The 20,200-nt window shown below is 35.0% G+C and overlaps 1 protein-coding gene across 2 annotated transcripts in view; it reads right to left on the bottom strand.

The window, feature by feature from the left end:
- The window catches only part of LOC129216852 (complex I assembly factor ACAD9, mitochondrial-like), an 88,907-nt gene that overhangs the window by 42,406 nt on the left and 26,301 nt on the right, over nucleotides 1-20,200 (bottom strand). For both annotated transcript variants that reach the window (XM_054851064.1, XM_054851065.1), the window contains exons 9-13: nucleotides 20,077-20,150; nucleotides 18,538-18,613; nucleotides 13,281-13,351; nucleotides 6,610-6,729; nucleotides 2,650-2,778 (exon numbers count right to left, since the gene is read on the bottom strand). In XM_054851064.1, coding sequence (XP_054707039.1) covers nucleotides 2,650-2,778; nucleotides 6,610-6,729; nucleotides 13,281-13,351; nucleotides 18,538-18,613; nucleotides 20,077-20,150 — 470 coding nt within the window. The remainder of the gene's footprint in view (nucleotides 1-2,649; nucleotides 2,779-6,609; nucleotides 6,730-13,280; nucleotides 13,352-18,537; nucleotides 18,614-20,076; nucleotides 20,151-20,200) is intronic.

The raw sequence follows: 20,200 nt of genomic DNA, 5'->3' as shown, positions 1-20,200 counted from the left end.
AAATAGCTCGCCAAGGATATCATTGTATTTTATCACCATGGAGGAAATAAAAAGAAATAATTTCAACAACAGGTATTATTTTCTGCAAAGAACTCCAATGACACTCTGCAACTCAAAAGGGCACTGATTAAATTAGTCATCGGTGCGATAACTTCATTGATAAAAACTCATCGCACAATAGACGAGTCCATAACAAGGACGAATCGCAGCCTCTGGATGGCATAACTGGGCTGGTGGTATGTTGCATTTATTCTATACTGTGTTCATTTATGACTTCGGTTGATAAATGTCAGTTAAACATTTAACGCAAGTAAATATCTTAAATTAAGTCAACCTTTAGGTCAAAAAAGAAATTTTTTATTTTAGTTTCTTTTTATAAAGCTGTGCCTGATAAAAATCAGTCTTTTTTTTTCACCACAGTATGGTGACCCACCTTGATTTTTATATTGCTTTCAAAATTTGAGATACATTTTAATAAAAGCATTGTTGAACAAGGACGAAATCAAAAATGAACATCAATGGAAGACTCGTTTTAACATAAAATTGGTTAAACACAAACACTCACATCGTGGAACATCGGAACAAATTTGAACTGATGCAGAAAAATCAGCAGTTTCTGTAGATGTATAATAATTCTAATTTGCGAGCATTTTTTTGCCCTCATAATAGAAGATTTATGCAAAAATGTTGATTAAAATTGGAACAAACTAATATGGTTAATTAATTAATTTGACTAAAGAATGCAATGTTATCGGGTGTGAGGACCCATACCGAATTTTAACATAATCCGATCACAGAAAATGGGTGAAAATAGAACTTTGAACAAGGTATATAAAAGAAACAGTGAAATCCCGCTACAAGGAATACTGATACAACGAAATATTTGATATAATGAACAAAACGTTCGATTCCGTTTTAAAACCATTAAGATAATTCAGTAAGTTACTACCCTATAGCCAGGGCTAAGGCAGAAATACATGAAATGCACTGCCAGCTCAGTCAATTCCAGCCGAGGACTGCAGTTTCGTGCTCATTAGCACTCATCAGCCCGGCATAGGAAAGTGACTGAGCAGGAGGTGGAAAACTTTTTAAGGAAGCCAAGAGTACCAAACAAACTGGTAGCTAATACAGAATTAGCGCTGACCAGAAGAGTGACCGAAGCAATGGTTCAGTTCAAACTCAATGGGCTAATGGGCGGTAATTTACTGAATATACCTGCCTTGCCTTCAATCTTCTGAGTTGAACCGAACCATTGCTTCGGTCCCTCGTCTGGTCAGCGCTAATTCTATATTAGCTACCAGTTTGCTTGGTACTCTTGGCTTCCTTAAGAGGTTTTCCACCTCCAGCTCAGTCAATTCCTATGCCGGGCTGATGAGTGCTAATAAGCACGAAACTGCAGCCCTCGGCTGGAATTGACTGAGCTGGCGGTGTATATCACATTAAGATAATGTATAAAAAATCTCGTTTTAACGAAACAAATTTTTCAAAAATTCGTTACAACAAAATGTTTTACTCAATGTCAGTTTAAAAAATTTTATTTAATGTTGTTTTCAGAAATTAAAAAACGACTTTCCCAAGTCATAACGTGAAAACTCCGGCTTGTACTTTCGAAGCAGAGCCATTCAAGGTGGAATCTGCTCATGCTGAAAAGTAAACTGATGTTCGGCAGCAAAAACCAGTGTCTAGCCATGCATAGTCAATTTCTGCGCACTAAATGCAAGGCACCCTGCGAAATGGCAAGGGGGTCAGCAAGATTTCAACTTTTCTTGTGGTCAACATAAGTGACGTTCATAAATTAGAAACTTTTATACTGTCCTCTGGTATCAAATCTCTTAACACTTTTTATGAAGATGACCAATGAATAAAAGATCAGTGTTCAAGCTATTTTCTTTGTTTGTTCAAAATAAATTATTTATTTAATTATATTTTAGATCGTCAGTGAAGGTAAATGTTGCTGATTTAATTATGTTGGAGTGCAGATTAGCAAAATTAACTTGTATGAAAAGAAAGTTTTAAGACGATTCTGTTACAATGAATACAGTAGAAGACCGTTATAACGCACACCTTGGGGGCAGAGCTTTTGCATTATACAGGTTTTTGCGTTATATAGATCTTGTCACAAACTTTGAAACTAATATTCAGAACATATCTATATATTAGCACTTCAGAATGAGTTTTATCTGCAATGAGTATCAAAGCACCCATATTACAATGAGTCATTCACAAATAAATACGTTTCACAATCAAAATCCTGCACTTCTGCTAGTTTCATGGTTTGCATAACAGCTGCCTTTTCAAGAGCCATCTGGTATTTTCTGTTTACTATGAGTACTCATTTTCAATTTAAAAGCTTTGAATTAAACTGGAAAGGTGCAAAACTGTTTCAAAATTTAATCTTCCTAACCATTTTTATTTTTTCAAATCAAAACAGAGGGATTTTTTTAAACTTCAAAACCTATTGTTTACTTCTGAAAAATAGTGCGGTTTATAGATAATTGCGTTTATACAGGTCGGCGTTATAACGGTCTTCTACTGTATTCCATTACAATGAAATATTTTATCGGTCATTTGGATTTTTCTGTAATGGGATTTCACTGTATGTATGGAACTAATATTAGGATTTTTAATAAAAGGGAAGGCAAAACTCACGTCAAACATGGCCAGCCCCTGGGCATCCCGATACAGCCTCTCCAACTGCAGTCGCTTGGTGAAACTAGACGAACCCACGACATCCATCAGCTCCCGCAGGCAGTACAGGGTATTTTCCGAATTGAACACCTGCCAAACAAATCGACCCCAGTGTCAGCACACAGTTTACACCACACCGATTCATAGCAAAAGTTAACTCTACAAAGTACGACTTTTCATTCCATCGTTAGAAATTTTTTTGCAATTCTATCAACTGTATAATTGACAGGAGAAATACCTTTCAAGGGTGGAAACCAGTTTTGACAAGACAAAAAATATTTTTTTTTTTAATCATAAAATTTTAGTAAAACTATTCAAGAATTTTTGACATAATTTCAAAGCAAATTTCCCATCAGTTCCATTGCTCATTTTTGAGCAACCACGATTGCTTATTGTTCCCACTTCACCGTCTCTTGGAGTTTGGTTCCTTTTTCAACTTGAACCAGGGGCATCTGCAGCACCACCGCCCACCGGCCTCTGGTCCTGAGTACTTTCCCCCAGAATCCGCTGCTCCTGGTCGATGGTGCCCATGTCCTACACACACGCATGCTCATACCATAGACTAATAATAAGAATGGACCGAGCTATGGCAACCCTTTTGCTGCTCATAAACCAAACCATGTGACTGGTGGATATCCTAGCAACAGCGTTAATCGTAGCAGACGTTCAACTACCGCGAGAAATAAAATAAATAGAATTGATGGAACACGGAAGAATGATCTTTTATGGAGTCCGATTTGTAAATTTGTTATTCTAGGTTGTAAATATTTTGTTAATATAGTGAGTTTTTCGTTTATATAGCACTGTGCACTTTCTTTAGTCCATTTCAATAACTCTCTAAGCATTAAAAGATGCAAGCAACCAAGAAGAATCGGCAAACGGTAAGATTTTTACCTACAATTTCAGTTTAAGATACCGATGAGTACATTTTTGCGTTAATGCAAAACGTTTACGCCATTTCGTTCACGCCAACGCTGACAGCTCCAAATGAAATAAAAGTTACCGAAAACTGATCAAAAACTATCACTAATGTCAAAATAATGCATAACTAAAAGAAAAACAGTTCAATCTCTGCACCTGGAAGTTTTTTTTAATGAAAACACATTGTCTTAAAATGCATGTCGAGTGCCAAACTATAGATAATGCTGCCATCTAGCAACCATGCTGCCAAAGTCTTCGCCAAGCCCTTCCACCAGTCACATGAGACATCTATGAACCAATTTTCTTCATCAGCAAGAATGAGAAAGCTCGGTCTACTCTTATTATTAGTCTATGGCTCATACATATGCACGCTCTCACACATACAAACTCACACACTACGCATACACACTAACATAAACATGCACGCACACACGCCTTCACATACCAATATACACACGTAAAAGCCCAGGAGGAGGGGCAGCTTTAGGAGGACAGGAACCATTTCCAGAAACATTAACTCCACTGAGCAGGGTCTTGTCGCAACTCGTGATTGTGAAAAACATAATTTAAATTCAAAATTTCAGAATTCAAATTCTTTTTTTTTTTTTTTCAAACACGTTTTTTTCAAAGTCTTTTTTTTTTCAACTGGTGGGCATTCTAGCTAAAAAAGTTATTGACCCATCGTTCTGAAAATTTGTGTGAACATTACTTTTCAATTACAATCTGTATGAACCTAATCCTTTGATGATATTATAGTGAAAAATATTGAAAATTGTAATCAAACCTCAGAAAGGTGCAATAATTTTAAACTTTTTTGACCACAGTTAGGTTCATATTCATAGGAAGAATTTCGTTAATGAAAAAAAAAATTGTGAAGATTACAGATAGAAGCTGTGACTTAGGTAACACCCACAAGTTTTGGTGGCGACTATCCATAGACATCAGCTTCTAACTCTTCGATTTCTGGCAAAAATGGCGTAAAGAAATAACAAAGTGAACTTCAAAACATGAATAAAATATCCTCCAAGTTTGAATAAATTCGAATTATTCCTTCCTTGTTAAAAAAAAAAATCACGAAAAATACTAAAACTTCGGCCTTCTAAACTGGTTTTCCCTTTTATGAACAGTACAACCTTGTTTATCTGGACTAACTGGGAGGGCCGGATTAAGGGGAGGGCTGGCGGGGCTACTACCCCAGGGTCTCCACAAAAAAGGGGCCCCCACAATAAAATTTTTATAAAATATCCTAACTTTCACGGGTTGAAAATATCGGATATATACATATATATCAAAATATTCGGATACATATCAAAGTATCGGATATTTTCGAAAATAGGATGATCTTTTCGAACCCTGATTTGGGGCCTCCGCTCCTTCGTTGCCCCGGGGCCTCCACACTTCCAAATCCGGCCCTGCTAACTGGGACCAAAGGCAATCTGCAACAAAAAATTTCTGTAGAAACTCTTAAGGTATGTACTTACCCTTAAAATCCTTGTTTTGGTGAATTTTTTCAAAGTAAGTTTTATTCGCTCATTTTGATAAGATATATATTTCGGATTCCAAAAACGATTTACTTTAATTCCTGCGATTAACTTGTAGCTGATGTGAAATTTTCGTAACCGGAAGTGAGCATTATGTGTGCCACAGAAATGTAATCAGTGCATTAGAACAGCCATTCTATAATCTCCAAACACTACCCCGACCCAATTTCATATTTAAATGTTAAATTAAGTTAATTTTTGTATTACTTTTGCCTATTTGAACTAATTTTGTTACTCAAGATTAAAAACTTTAATTGCAATTTCTGAAAAACTGTGATTTTTGTTTTTTTTTTTTTTTGGTTTACTAAAAACCTGATTTCTAAAAATATTGTTGAGATATTGAATCGAAATTTGATCTGTATATTCAATTCATTTGGGGTATGTTAGGAAGCGCCAAATAGCTTGTATTTTTGTATTTACTAATTTTATGACTTTTTTTATTTGAAAATTTGAAATTGTATTTGAAAAACATAAAAGTTGTCCTATTTCAACATGTTTTCAAAATATTTTAAATATTTTGCTTCACAACACAGGTAAATATGGTGGTAAGATATTATTTGAATTAAAATTTGAAAAAAAAAAAAAGATTAGAGCTCACTACAGAAGGTTTAGCGTGGGTGTTAATTTTCACTATAGTTTTACCACAAAATGCCTAATTTTCAAAAATTTAGCAAAAATCGATGAAATTTGAACTACCTGTATGTTAAATTACCGTATTTTCCTGCGATTTATCCGCGGGCTGCCTATAATCCGCAGGTCCTAAAATCGGCCTGAAGAAAAAAAAGCTTCGTATAATCCGCGGCGGCGTATAATCCGCGGATAATACGATGTAAAAAAATAAAGTTTGAATTTAACATACCATTTGAGCAACTAAACTAAAAACGTGAAAAAGTAATTACTTTGAAGGCATAATCAAAATTAATCTGAAAGATAATCTAAAATATAATGATTTCTTTTTGAAATCTTGATTATAGTACGCTAATTACTTGAAAAACAAAGAATCAAGTCAAAGGAGCAAACGGTCTAATTTTGTGCAAATGGCTGCCTATTTCACTGTAATGTTGCTTAATTTACATGACCTGAATCGCAAAGAGGAACATTCAAGCAAAGTAAAATAACCAACATACAGGCAGGTAGCGATGAAGAACATGCATGCTTCGTAAAATAAACAACATTCAGTCAGCGTACGATCTCTATCGGTGAATCCTACTGTAAAAATATTGAGGTTCAATGCGTTGGTGTTAAGGGGGGGGGGAATCACAGATAATCCGCGGCTGCGTATAATCCGCACCTCATAAATTTTGCCTTTTTTAGCAGATAATCCGCGGATTATACGCAGGAAAATACGGTAAATAAAAATTTTATGTTTTTCAAAAAAAGTGCTCCGAAGGTAGGCACATACTTTAAGAAACATAAAGAATTTCTTCTACAAAAAAAAAAAATTCTGCACTTTCCTTACCTTCATGGCCGCCATTTCCAGGGCTATGTCCGGGTTTTCCGTGGAATCGCAGATCGCGGCAGTAAAGTAGGACACGGACTCCATCGCATAGATCACAGAACTGATCTTGGTCAACTTTGTCTGAAACGAAGAGGAAGACATTCATCTAAAAAGTTTGGAGCATAATATAGTAGGGTGGGGCGAAAAATAAAAAGTTTTTCAGACCAACTTCTAATAAGATAAATAAATACCTTTGTGCAGAACAGTAAAGTCAGACAATACAAAGTAAGTAGAAGCACAAATTTGTAAATTACAGCAGACACGTGTTTCGGCTTTCATCCATAAGCTCATTATTTTTTGCATTGAAAAAGGCGTTCCCTGTAACGCCGAAACACGTGTCTGCTGTAATTTACAAATTTGTGCTTCTACTTATATTGTTTGGTCTGACTTTACAACTTCTAATAGTTGTGAAAAGTTGTCTTTGGTGATAATTAGCTTTTGTGCAAAATTTGAGGAAGTTGGGTTAATATCTTCAGGGGGCGCTGCGATCGTAAAGTTTTATTATAGCTTTTTTCCCGGATTTCATTGTTAAAATATGGAAAATTATGCTATTAACTAATTTCATTGCCATTTTTTACTCATGAGATACATTCATACATTAAAAGCATATGAAATAACTCACGAAAAGTATTTTATATTGCGTATTTATATTTCCAGCATCTTAAAAAGAGGCAAAAACATAAAAAATAGTAACTTTTAGGACAATATTAATTCGGTAAAAAGTGATAAATTTTTACAAAATGTGGCATGAAAATGTAAACATGTGAGACAAATAAAATCAAACAGCATTTTGCAGTATGGTATTGCCCTAAGCCAGAGCTAAGGCAGAAATTGTACCTCAAACAGGATTATTTAAAGAGTTTGTGTCATAGCTAGAGTTTTTACAATAATTGTCTTTCTCACTTTCAAAGAAAGGCAGTTTCTTTCGAACCTCAAAATGTACACGAATAAAACCATCCCTCTCTTTTATTCGACTTAGGGCTAGAGATGCATCTGTCACCAACTTTGGTGACGGATGCATCTCTACGCATTGCTCCACGTCCTCAGATTGTGTCATGGTTATGAAGGTTTTTCTATAAGCACCTCTTCACGCTACCAATTGATAAATTTTAAGTAGGCGGAAGAAGAAAATATAAGCACAGGAATGCAGGGGCGGCATTTCACTATTTCATTTGGGGGGTCGAGTTTCTTAAATATGTATATCCCCAAAGAGAAACCAAACACACATTAGCTAACAAGAAGTTGTCATAAAATCGGTTTAGTATGAATAAAATTAGTGTTTAGAAACAATTAAAATTTTGATTCATTGACTAAAAAGTTATCACACAAAACACCTCGCTACTAAAGGTTTTATGCCTTTTGGAAAAGTTATAATGCATTATTTTTGGAATTCGGAAGAGCAGGGAATCGTGTTGCTAATCTATCAGTGCCCAATGTCGTGTTGTTTTGCCAGTTCAGCTAAATGGAAAAGTTTTTTTCCCCCTTTGTGTGCTTCGAAAATATTTCTCTAACCTGCTGAGACATAAAAGAAATCTTTCTCTACTAGCTGAACTGATTGTAATAGTTAAAAAATAATGGAAGTAACACAAAGTTATGTATGAAAGCACTTTTTATATCTTGCTCTCACAAAATCACCCACGCTACTTCAAAAACTGTGCGGGGCTTAAAATTTTCATCATTGAATAATCTAGTCATGTCGGCGTCCTCAGCTTCAATGAGCTATCATCTGCCTCCAGCTCTGTTATTCACTATTCCAGACGTATGAGTTCATAACAAAGACGAAACTGCAGTCTCTGGATGTGAAAACTATTCTGTCTGTATATTGCTTGTAATTTTTCTTGTATTATGCTAAAAATTTTACTTACAGTTGACACATTTTATTTTTCGTTTTCAAAATCCTATCCAAATAACTATAATCCCAGCCAACCATGCACAAAAATAATTATCATCAAATCTTGTGTTAATTTCATTCGAAACTAAATCTATTACTTCATACAAAATATTCAAAAATCAATGTTTGATTTCACATCATCATGTGGATTTTCGTCACTTTTTTTTTCGCTTCTCTAAATTGGCTCGGAGGAAGAATTTTTTTGAAAAATTTCACAATTGATTGAGATATACATCTATAAAAAATCTATTTTCAGTTTCAATTGTAGATTGAACTGTGGTAGTATGGTGCACAGATCAATTGTAGATGGAACTGTGGTTTGAATAGTCGAGTAGCGGATTGAAGGTATAGATTTTGATAGAGTAAAGCATTTTTCAAAAACCTTTTCACGATGCAAACAAATTGGATAAAAAATTCAAACGAAGTCATACATGCTAAAGGGCATGAGATTTTTCAACATTGAAAGAATCGTTTTGCAATAATTCTTCCAGTCGTCAAATCACTGCTTTGAAGTTAAAGAGAAATGTTTTTATCGTTTTAACTCTTGAAGATTATCTTGTGTCACTCCGCCGTTGCATAATTATAGAGTCCCATAAAAAAAGATATTTGGTTGATATGTCTTTTTTTATTCAATAATCACATGCATGTTTAAGAAGTTTCTTTGAAAGCATTATAATGTATTGAGCAGCTGAAACGTGTTTCTAGCAGAAGAACACTCATTAAATAAATATACACTTAAAAAATGAGCGTAAAAGTGAATGTAAAATATCAAGGAATTTTCTTGTGAAAACCATACTGCCACCCTACTTTTCATGAGCCTCTCCTATTGGACATACCATCGTTACACTGGGCACACAAGTATGAAATATTTAGCCTATATGAGGAAATGTCTTCTTTAGTTAAAATTAACCATGGTTCTATATCAGTTCTCCATGTTCTGAAAAAGCCGAAAATACTTCATGAATTTCCAAGTCATCATCCAAATAACGAAAAACACTTTTTATAGTCTGAGAATGTGTCGAGTTTCATCTAATAGTTGCTGAGAACCAGCGAAATTTCCTTTAATGAACATTGATTTCCGACTTACATAAATTGAATTCACCCATTTACTATCATTCTGCTCAAAACATTTGGGGGTGCGACCGCCCCCTCTTGACCCCCCTATTTGCCGCCCCTGCAGGAATGGTAAAAGTACGGATATTATTATTATTCACGGAATTGATGTACGTACTCTCAAAATTCGACGTGCAGCAAACTGCCATGAATGACTTACATCATCATTTAAAATTGCCAGCAAAATATTTTCAGGATGTGCAAAAAAAAAAAGCATTCCTCTGAAGGACTGGATCGATGGCATATGTAACAGGTGGTCTGGCAAATAACACGACAGATGAATAACTTGCCATAAGTTTCGTGCACCTTCCTTGCATGATGAGTTGCACTTAATTAGAAATCAGCAAGGTCTATAAAATTTTAACATTGAATGAGACAGGCCATTTTTAAATTCGATATATCGGATATTCTAAGTCGATATACAAACGCAAAATTCGACTGGCAGTAGTGCCATCTAGTATGACTCAAGGAACCAAGTGCCATTTGAAAAAGATTTACGGAGCAGTTGCCCCTAATAACAGCTTCAAATATTTGCAGTAATTATTTTTTTCTGTACTTAGGTACTGTAGAATATAATACCGCTAATAGCGTTTATATCTTACATCCACCATGAAAATAACAATTTCCGTCTGTTGAGATCAGAAGACACTTATTTAAAAGCAAATCTTTTATTGAAGATATTATAACATACATGAATTTCATATCTACGATCTTTGTTGCTAACCAAATTAACGGCATAACATTCTAAAAGCAAAACAAAATCTTGTTTCCTTAACTTATAAGGACAGAACATTTGCATAATTCAGTTCACGGTTTGCAGTGATACTTTTCACTTTAAAAATATATAAGAAAATTTGCAAATGTGTTTTCAAATGTACGTACGAAAAACAATCAAATTAAAAAAATTCTAACAGGTACGCTGAATTCTCGGAGAATAGTGCTTGGTCGTATATCCAACTATCCTACTAAGTGGCATAAAGCTTACATTTTCACCACTGCAGTGGTCTATTCGAAATACGGTAGCGATCACACGTTTTTAGAAAACTTGTTCAGACTGACCCTTGTTTGTGATGTGCTTGCTTTGTAACTGATACAACTAAATTCCGGATCATATTTGCCCGTACCTTCTGTTAAATATTCTCTATCGCATTCTGTTCCCTCAATACCTTCATCACGCCATCGCCATCATGGGTACTTTTTTTTTTATTCTCCTCTTCGCTCTTGATTTGTCTTTTGTTTTCCATTCAAAGATCTATTTGAATTTTCTTGTGGTTTTGATATTAACTTTTAAAGTAAAAATTTTTCTCTCTCCAAGCTGATCCTCAAGAAAAAGTTGTTCTTCGATAGGAACTTTGCTAAACTTATCACAGTTACCGCACTGAAATGGCACTTACAACAAGCGATACTGAAAAGTTATTCCCGAACTACGAATAAAAATAACTGAATCTTTGCGTAAAACGCGTCTGGTTTAACATATTTTTTGTTCATCGTTTTATTCAGGATCGCATGTTTGCTGTGAAAATGTAGAATAATTTGAGTGATTAGCGTTTGCAAAACTACAAGAATAGTGAAACGATGCTATATCTTTTCTAACTTCGTTGCTACATCTTCCGAAATCTCAGTCACTGTGGACTCTCCGGAAGAACTAAACTATTTTTTTTTTCGTGTGCAAGAAATAAATAATGATTAAGTACATCTTCATAAGTAGGTAACACAAAATCAGACAAGTTTTTGATGTTCCGGAAATGCGATCTTTAAACATTTTCCTTTACTTTCGATCCAGAAAAAATTATCCTTCGAATGTTCTCCGCTCTTGCTGGTGTTAGAAATATCATTCCAATGCGCTCAAAATATAAACATACAATGTACTGTGTACTCGATGCTGTAGGAATGTGTCTGGAATTCTTCCCAGTCAAAGGCATGATTCTTGAAGCTCGGCTGCAATGCCTCTTCCAGTTCCAGACTTTTTTACAACAAAACCATGCATTGCCTTTTTTAAAAGTAAACATTTTAAGACCAAAATTTTTTATTAATACATAAATGTCCTTTAGATGTAAAAAGTTGCAATTAAAATAATTTAAAAGCATACTTTTTGCATTAAAACCATGAAATTGTGGGAAAAAACCAATGTTAAAACTTTGCGATTGCAGCGCTCCCTGAAGATATTAACCGATCTTCGTCAAATTTTTCACATAAGCTAACTATCACTAAAGACAACTTTTGGCAGCTATTAAAAGTTGATCTTAAAATTTTTTTATTTTTCGCCCCACCCTATTGCATAGGTTGAAATTAGGTTGAAACTTATACACGGGTTTTCACTATACTGTACCAAAAAAAAAAAAAACACAGCAAGTTTTCTATTAGAAGGACACTAGGGAGAGTTCCATTTTTGCTAGCAATTAGAAGCAATTTTGTTCAGGTAATGTTTAAAATAATGAAAAAAGTTCTAAAGATTTTTTTAATGTATTATTCATTATCAAAGAGAGAAAGAAAAAAAAAACATCGCTTTAAATGGTTGCATTAGGCTGCAAAAATCAAAAACGAATTTAAAAGCCATTTCAAAATGCAGTGCAAAAATAAAGGTTGCATATCAACAACCATTTAAATAAATTAAAAAAAAATAATAATAATTCACTTTAATGTGATTACATCCACCTATCTTCAGCTTCTGTCAGTGTTGTTAAAGCTACAAAAAACTGCATTTCAATTTTTAAACAAAACTTTTTTTTATAATTTCTTGGAAAAAAACCAAAAACTACAAGCATACGTAGACACTCTGCAATTCTTTGGTATGAAAGAAATAACTTCTGGCATTGTTAATTTCTTAGATTAAAAAGTTCCCCAACAGGCAAAACCGTTAGAAAATTTAAATTCTTTGATAAAATATGTTGAAAACAAATTTGCCTTTCAGTTTGGTGTTTGTATATGTCTTCAATTTCTACATAAATGCTTAATTTTATTTTTCAGAACTGTTGAAAAAAAAAAGGAATGAGATGTCCTCGCCAAGACGTCTCAAACAAGAAATAGTTTTTTTTAAAAATCAGACTATTCATTCCAAAGTAGTGGGTGGGACACGCAGGTTTATACAGAACCATACTTTCAAATTTTAAATTTTCAATATTTATTTCTTTATTTAACTTTCTTTTTAGCGATTCTCTGACTATATATTGAGAATCTATTTGTTCTCTTCAGCAAAGTATTCATGGAAAGCAGATTAAAAAGAAGTTAGGCTCATCATAAAACAGATTTTCATTTCCAATGAGTAAAGAAAATCAAATGATTCTTATCAAGCAATAAATTTCCCAAGTTGGCAGAATTAAATGGAAATACTGACAATTTTTCATTCGTTTGGTATTTTACAAAGTCTGTAAGGAAAATGGGGAAAATATTGAAGCGAATTTTTTCGTTAAATGAATTATTCAGTAAATTTGCAAAAAAATACTGACAATTATGAAAGCACTGACAATAACTGATTGTGTTGAAGTTAAGCTTAAGTAAGTAATCTCACACATTTGACCTTACATTAAGATACATAGCTCTGGGAATGTACACCACAAAATTGAAAAGAACATATCTGAGTTACAGTAAACATTTTGTAAAATTAAAATAACAAAAAAAAAATCCTTACTCTAACAAGCTGGACATCTGCCAACGACTTTCCCAGTCTTTCAGTGTGAATGACATGTTCAGTCACAGAATCTGTAACAAAATAAAACTTTAACTAGAAAAACATGCAAAACACCAATATTTTTAAATGTTTTAAAATTATTTATTCTGATTCCAGTCTGCTAAACACCATATTTAGTAGGGGAACAAAAAAAATTGCAAGGTCAGAGTTTTAAGATGAAAATTTAAACCTCACTCCATCAAAGTCAGTCAGTTACTTTTGCCAACCAAAAAAAAAAAAAAAAATCATAAATCTATAGGTTATCCACTTAAAAAATCAGATTATTGATTACCGAGATTAGAGTAGTTTGTATAGGATTGACAAATAAATATTAAAAAATCATTTTAAGAAGTCTAAAAGCCACTTTTAAAAGAGAGTCAGGTTGAACCATGGGCGCTATATGCAAACTTTTAAGGGGGGGGACTCAGATATTTTCCTCAAGGTTTAGCCGGATAATTTCCCCCATGGAAACCGATTTCAATCCAGATTAGAGTTACTAAAATTTGACATTTTTAATAACTAATTCATTATAGGCTGTGTATTTTACTGTGCATATGCAAATTTATATATTTATACTTTTCCTGTGGCAACGCCTCTGGGATTGCAGTTTTATACTGCGGTCTCTGGGACGAACAGAAGAAACTGTAAGACTGCGGCGGCATGATGTACAAAATATAATGGTTCTTCAATAAAACCAAGCAAAACTACAATTGTGTCAGCCTCAGCTATTTCTCAAAATAAGTTATACAGTCCACTACCAGCGACCAACATTTGGTCCGCCGAGCCGGATTGTATAACTTATGATTTTTAGGCAATGCTATTGGATGCTTTGCATCAAAGGGTAATTGAGAATTTGACAAACGACCTCCGACTCTTATGACATTTGAATTTTTATCGAAAAAAGGCAACAAAAATTTTAAAACAACCTCAATCACATGGACATTCATTTGAACTAAGCGATCTTAATCAAGTTTTATATTACAGTGAAGTGAAGGATACTCATGAGACTGTCTTAACTGCTACAGAAAATGATTTGTTGGTAAATTTCCTGAATTTGAGTAATAACTATCAAAAATTAATTAATGTATTTAGTTATACTAGGGGGCTATCGCCCCCTGCTCGCTATCGCTCGCCAACCCCCGGAACTGCTTACGCAGTTCCCTGTGGATCGCTTCGCGATCCATGCTCGCTTCGCTCGCTCGCTGTATGCCAATACATTAGCCTAGCTAAAATTTTCCGTAAAAATTAAAGTTGGTAATTGCATTTAGGTCACCATCCATTTAACCAATATGAAAATTACGTTCATAATGTTAATTTGTCTGCTTTAGCCAGATTTTCGACAGTTTAACTTTGCTGTATGTAAGATGACTGCCTTGGCAATGTGCACAACTTTACCATTATAGATACAAAAGTGTCTGTCATTGCTTTGGAGAGATTGCACTTCTACCTGTTGGTATTTTATTTCCCTTCTACCACCCATTGGAAAACCAATGAAGGCATTCCCCTATCCGTCACTCTAGGGGTTACAGGCTCCCCCGAGGGATGTATTTACATTATTTATATATTTACATATTTACACTCTTATATATTCTAATCTGAGAAAATACACAATTAAAAATGTCCCGTTTGGGAGCCACAACTGACACTGCTTCAAAAGATCTTGTTCTTGATAATGCCACATAGAGCTGGCCATGACTAAAAACAGGCTCAGAGAGCACCAAACATATTTTCTCAAACGTTTGTCCTTCTTGTTGTTATTCTGAATCCTTGCCACGTCACGAACAAAAAATGGTTTAACTAAAAACGCGAAAACTCGCCAAGGCTACTTTGCTTGCACAATACTAAAACTACTATAACCCTAAACAACCTTTCAGCTGAGAATAAAAGGAATAAAGTAAATTCTTTCTCGGTTATTCATTTTGAACTGAACTGTCGTACTGAAGCAGAGAATAGACGACGCTCAAAGCGCCTACGCGTTCAAAACAACATTGCCGATGAACATGATTGTGGAGCAATGTGTGAAGAATGCGAATTTTTATTGGCAGAAAGAGCGTAATACTGCAAATAAATATACTAAATGTTGCCATGACGGAAAGGTGCGGTTACCGGCATTGTGTGACGCACCTGATCTGTTGAAGGAACTGCTGACTGAAAATTCCCCAGCCGCAGCGAATCAGAGAATACAACTCTGGAAATGGCTCGTCTTAAATTGGATTCAAGAACGGTTTCCTGCCTTCTTTGAGCTTTTCTTTGCTGATTAAGGTTGAAATGGGCCACAGCCCGACTCAAACTCATCTCAAAAAAAAAAAAAGTTCGTTGAGTATTCTGTGATTCAAGATTTCAAAACAACGTAGAAGTTTGTTTACATGATTTATCGGCGAAGTGTTGCCAACAGAGGTTTAGAAATTCACCCCTTCATTTGCCGGCACGTAAGAGAATTATATATATAGATTCTTAGGTTCATTTACAACTGCCAGAATAAAGTAAGGAAGATTGGACCTCTAACAGCTGATGAGGTCACTGCCAGTGAGTTAAAACTTTCATCGTTTGTTCAACAGGAAGGTCTTAGTGATGACTTTCAGCAGCTAAGTTCGGAAAAACCAGTAAAATTGTCAAGTAAATTAAAATTTTTGTTGCCTTTTTTCGATAAAAATTCAAATGTCATAAGAGTCAGAGGTCGTTTGTCAAACTCTCAATTACCCTTTGATGCAAAGCATCCAATAGCATTGCCTAAAAATCATAAGTTATCAAAACTCATTTTATTAGATTTACATCTAAAAAATTGCCATCTTGGTGCGCAAGCACTATTGCATGCATCTAGATTAAAATTTTGGATAATTCATGGAAGAGATCTCGCCCGGAAAATTGTACATGAGTGTGATTTGTTCAAAATACAAACCACGATTTTTAGAACAGAAAATGGGAGACCTTCCACCTGAACGCTGCCAACAAACATTTCCCTTTTTGAATACTGGCACTGACTTCGCAGGTCCATTTTATATTAAAAATAAAAATCAACGTAAAGGAGCATTACAAAAAATCTTTATTGCAATATTTGTATGTTTATCAACCCATGCTGTTCATTTTGAAATTGTGTCGGATTTGACGTCTGATTCATTTATTGCATCATTGAAAAGGTTTATATCCCGTCGTGGAAAATGTGCTGTTTTATTCAGTGATAACGCAAAAACATACATCGGTGCTCACAAAGAGCTCGACCGCTTGCATAAGTTAGTGAGTCAACCAGATGAGATTTTATCAAAATTTCTTTCTATTGAAAGAATAAAATGGAGGTTTATCCCACCCAAATCTCCTCATTTTGGAGGCATTTGGGAAAGTGGTGTCAAATCATTTAAATTTCATTTAAAACGCGCAATGGGCAAATTGATTTTTACTTACGAAGAATTTTTAACAATCTCAAATCAAATCGAAGGGATTTTAAATTCGAGGCCTTTAATGCCACTTCCGAGTGATGCAGAAGAAATAGAGGTTTTGACTCCGGCACATTTTTTAATTGGCAGAACAGTGTTCACAGTGGTAGAGCCAGAGTTGTTAGATTTGTCTGATAACAGATTAAAACGATGGCAGCAAACAACAAAAATAATTCAGCAAGTATGGAAAAATTGGTCGAGAGACTATTTATGCCATTTACAACAAAGGTCAAAATGGTGTTTTTTGAAGGAAAACATTGCCATTGGGGCAGTGGTTTTAATAAAAGAAGATAATATGCCTGTAAATTCGTGGAGCTTAGGACGTGTAATAAAGGTTTTTGAAGGCCGGGATAAATGCATGGTAAAGACTGAGGGTGGTACATTCAGACGTCCCATAACTAAGTTAGCGATTTTACCTGTTCCAGTGTAAAGTGGATGATTTTAATTAACTATACCTATTTTAATGTTTACATGTTTTAATTGTAATTGAGTTTTATATCTGTTCAATTTACTTCTGTGCATTTTATGGTATTTTACTGATAATTTTATTGATAAATATTTTTGAAATCTATCAATTTCAACGCCGGGAGTATGTATTTTACTGTTCATATGCAAATTTATATATTTATACTTTTCCTGTGGCAACGCCTCTGGGATTGCAGTTTTATACTGCGGTCTCTGGGACGAACAGAAGAAACTGTAAGACTGCGGCGGCATGATGTACAAAATATAATGGTTCTTCAATAAAACCAAGCAAAACTACAATTGTGTCAGCCTCAGCTATTTCTCAAAATAAGTTATACAGTCCACTACCAGCGACCAACAGGCTGTAGATGAAATGTTTTCGCGTTTTTGCAAAGAAAAGAGTACTAAAAGCAAAGAAGTTCTAATTTCTAGGAGGGGGGCGTGAGCCTCCACTTGCTCCCCCCCCCCCATATGGGTGCCAATGGGTAGAATCTCTTAGACCCATCACTTATACACCAGCAATCTCACTTGAGTGCATGGGATCTTGACACAGTTTGCAAACAAACTTGTTGCAAACTAGAAACAACATTTGTTTGCAAACAAACTTTTTGGAACACACTCTGAATGACCCCATTCTAAAAAAAAAAATATGCAGCAACAACATATTGAAAAAGGTTGGTCATTTTTCTGTAAAAATAAACCATTTTAACAATACATGAAATACACTGCCAGCACAGCCAATTCCAGCCGAGGACTGCAGGCATAGTATATTCATTTCCTTGCCTTCAATCTCCGAGTTGAATCGAACCATTGCTTTGGTCACTCGTCTGGTCTGTGCTAATTCTGTATTAGCTACCAGTTTGTTTGGCACTCTTGGCTTCCTTAAGAGGTTTTCCACCTCCAGCTCAGTCCCTTTCCTATGCCGGGCCGATGAGTGCTAATAAGCACGAAACTGCAGTCCTCGGCTGGAATTGACTGAGCTGGCGGTGTATTTCATGTATTTTTGCTTTAGCTCTGGCTATAGGGCGGTAATTTACTGAACATTTTAACATTATTAGGCATTGAAAATTATTTATGTAAATGTCCTATAAATAATAAAGACTATAGTGTGAATTTCTTTTCAAAAACTTTTGAGTTTACTCTTGGATGGATCGACGGATATTGGATTGGTATGCTCCAAATCCCTTGTGATGAAAGTTGAACCCCGCTTACATTTCTTAAGATTTTCTCACCGACCTGTCCTTTCAAGCACATAAATTCTTTATAATACGAGGGCTAACAATGAATGTTTTCAAAACAAGCAAAAACTTGAAATCATTTACCTAGGAGTAATTTAAGCGTGCCAAAGGTGAACGAATTCAACATGAACCTGAAGTTTTCCATCACTTTCAAATACATCTGCAAAGAGAAACAAAGCACATGGTTCAGTGAGGGCAAGTAAAACAGTAACTAATACTTTTACGAAATAAAAAGTTTAGCAAAAAAAAAAGTAAGTAGCCTAAAAGTATACCCATTCAATCAAAGAGTCATAACAAAAAATTGTACTACAGATGGGAATGTAATGCATTTAGGAACAAACAGAAAAAGGTCAAAGAGAAAAGTAAAGGATATCATGAAGGGAAAGAGATGCACAGTTCATTATGTCAGTAAAATGGCGTTGTACTTCGGAGGCATCGGTCACTTTCCTTGTTGCTTCCGGCACTACATTGATGTTCATTGATCAATCCCTTTTTTGCTGCAGTGTCAGCATAACTCTATACAGTATTTTGAACTAGGAATTATTGGATCAAGATCAGATTTTCTCCAGCATCTACTCGATCCACTTTTGCTCAAAGTAAATATTAAGGAGGAATAATTGGTTAGAACTAAAGTGGATTGAGTAGGCGAGAAAGGAATAATTGGCAAGATGCCAGCATTCTTTCAAGATTTCTGATTCTCGGGGAGTAGTTGCCGAAGCTTGACATTTTAGCTAATATCTACGCTGATCAAAGTCGAATAAAAACGAGACCACATATCAGTAATCTTCGCAAAACTTCAAATCCTTCGATGCCTAGTTTGATCGTCAATTGTGTGCTACTCTTGAGGAGCACAAAAAAAAAAAAAAAAATTAATTTGAGTTTTGACATCTTGAATTCAAATTATGTTTTTCGCAATCACGAGTGTGTGTATGTAGGCGTGTGTGTTTGTGTGTGGGGGTATGTGTGTTTGTGTGTAGGGGTATGTGTATGTGTGTGTAGGCATGTGTGTTTGTCTGTGTGCTGGCATAAGTGTGTGGGTAGTTGTGTGTATGAATGTGTGTGCGGGGGGGGAGGGTATGTGTATGTGTGTGTAGGCATATGTGTTTGTGTCAGTGTGCAGGCATGAATGTGTGGGTAGTTGTGTGCAGATGTGTGTATGTGTAGGTGTCTGTATGTATGTGTGTATGTGTTTGTGTATGTATTTGTGTGTATGTGTTTGTTTGTACGTGCGTGTATGTATGCATGTAAGTGTAGGATATTGACACAAATTGGAGATGGCTTTCGCTAGAGGAGCCGATCGACAGTCATGCTGCAGATGGTGCTGGTGGGAAAATAAAATCAAAGGACATCAAAACAGTCAAATGAGAACAATAAGCAATCGTGATTGCTCAAAAAATCATAAATAGAGACAGTCGAATTTTAATATATGTGATATAATGTATTGAATAATTAAATTAAAGTATTTGATTTTAGGATCCGTTATTTCCCAATGGTTGTGGGTAGAATATTGTAAATCAACAAGCAAAAGAATGCTTGGAAATTGAATGAATATTTCTTTCAAAATAAAGGAATGAAATGGTAATTAGAGGAAAGTGAGGGAAAAAAAGAACTCGAATAACTTACTTCATAACCTCTGCCTAAAGTACCAATGATATTCCCAGAAGGAACCAAGACTTCTTTGAAAGTGACCACACCAGCTGCACACATAGCAAATTAAAAAAAAAAGAAAAGAAAAGAAAACGAGTCA

The sequence above is a fragment of the Uloborus diversus genome, chromosome 2, assembly GCF_026930045.1.
Source record: "Uloborus diversus isolate 005 chromosome 2, Udiv.v.3.1, whole genome shotgun sequence".
Taxonomy (NCBI): Eukaryota; Metazoa; Arthropoda; class Arachnida; order Araneae; family Uloboridae; genus Uloborus; species Uloborus diversus.
This window is presented reverse-complemented; position numbering and strand designations above follow the sequence as displayed.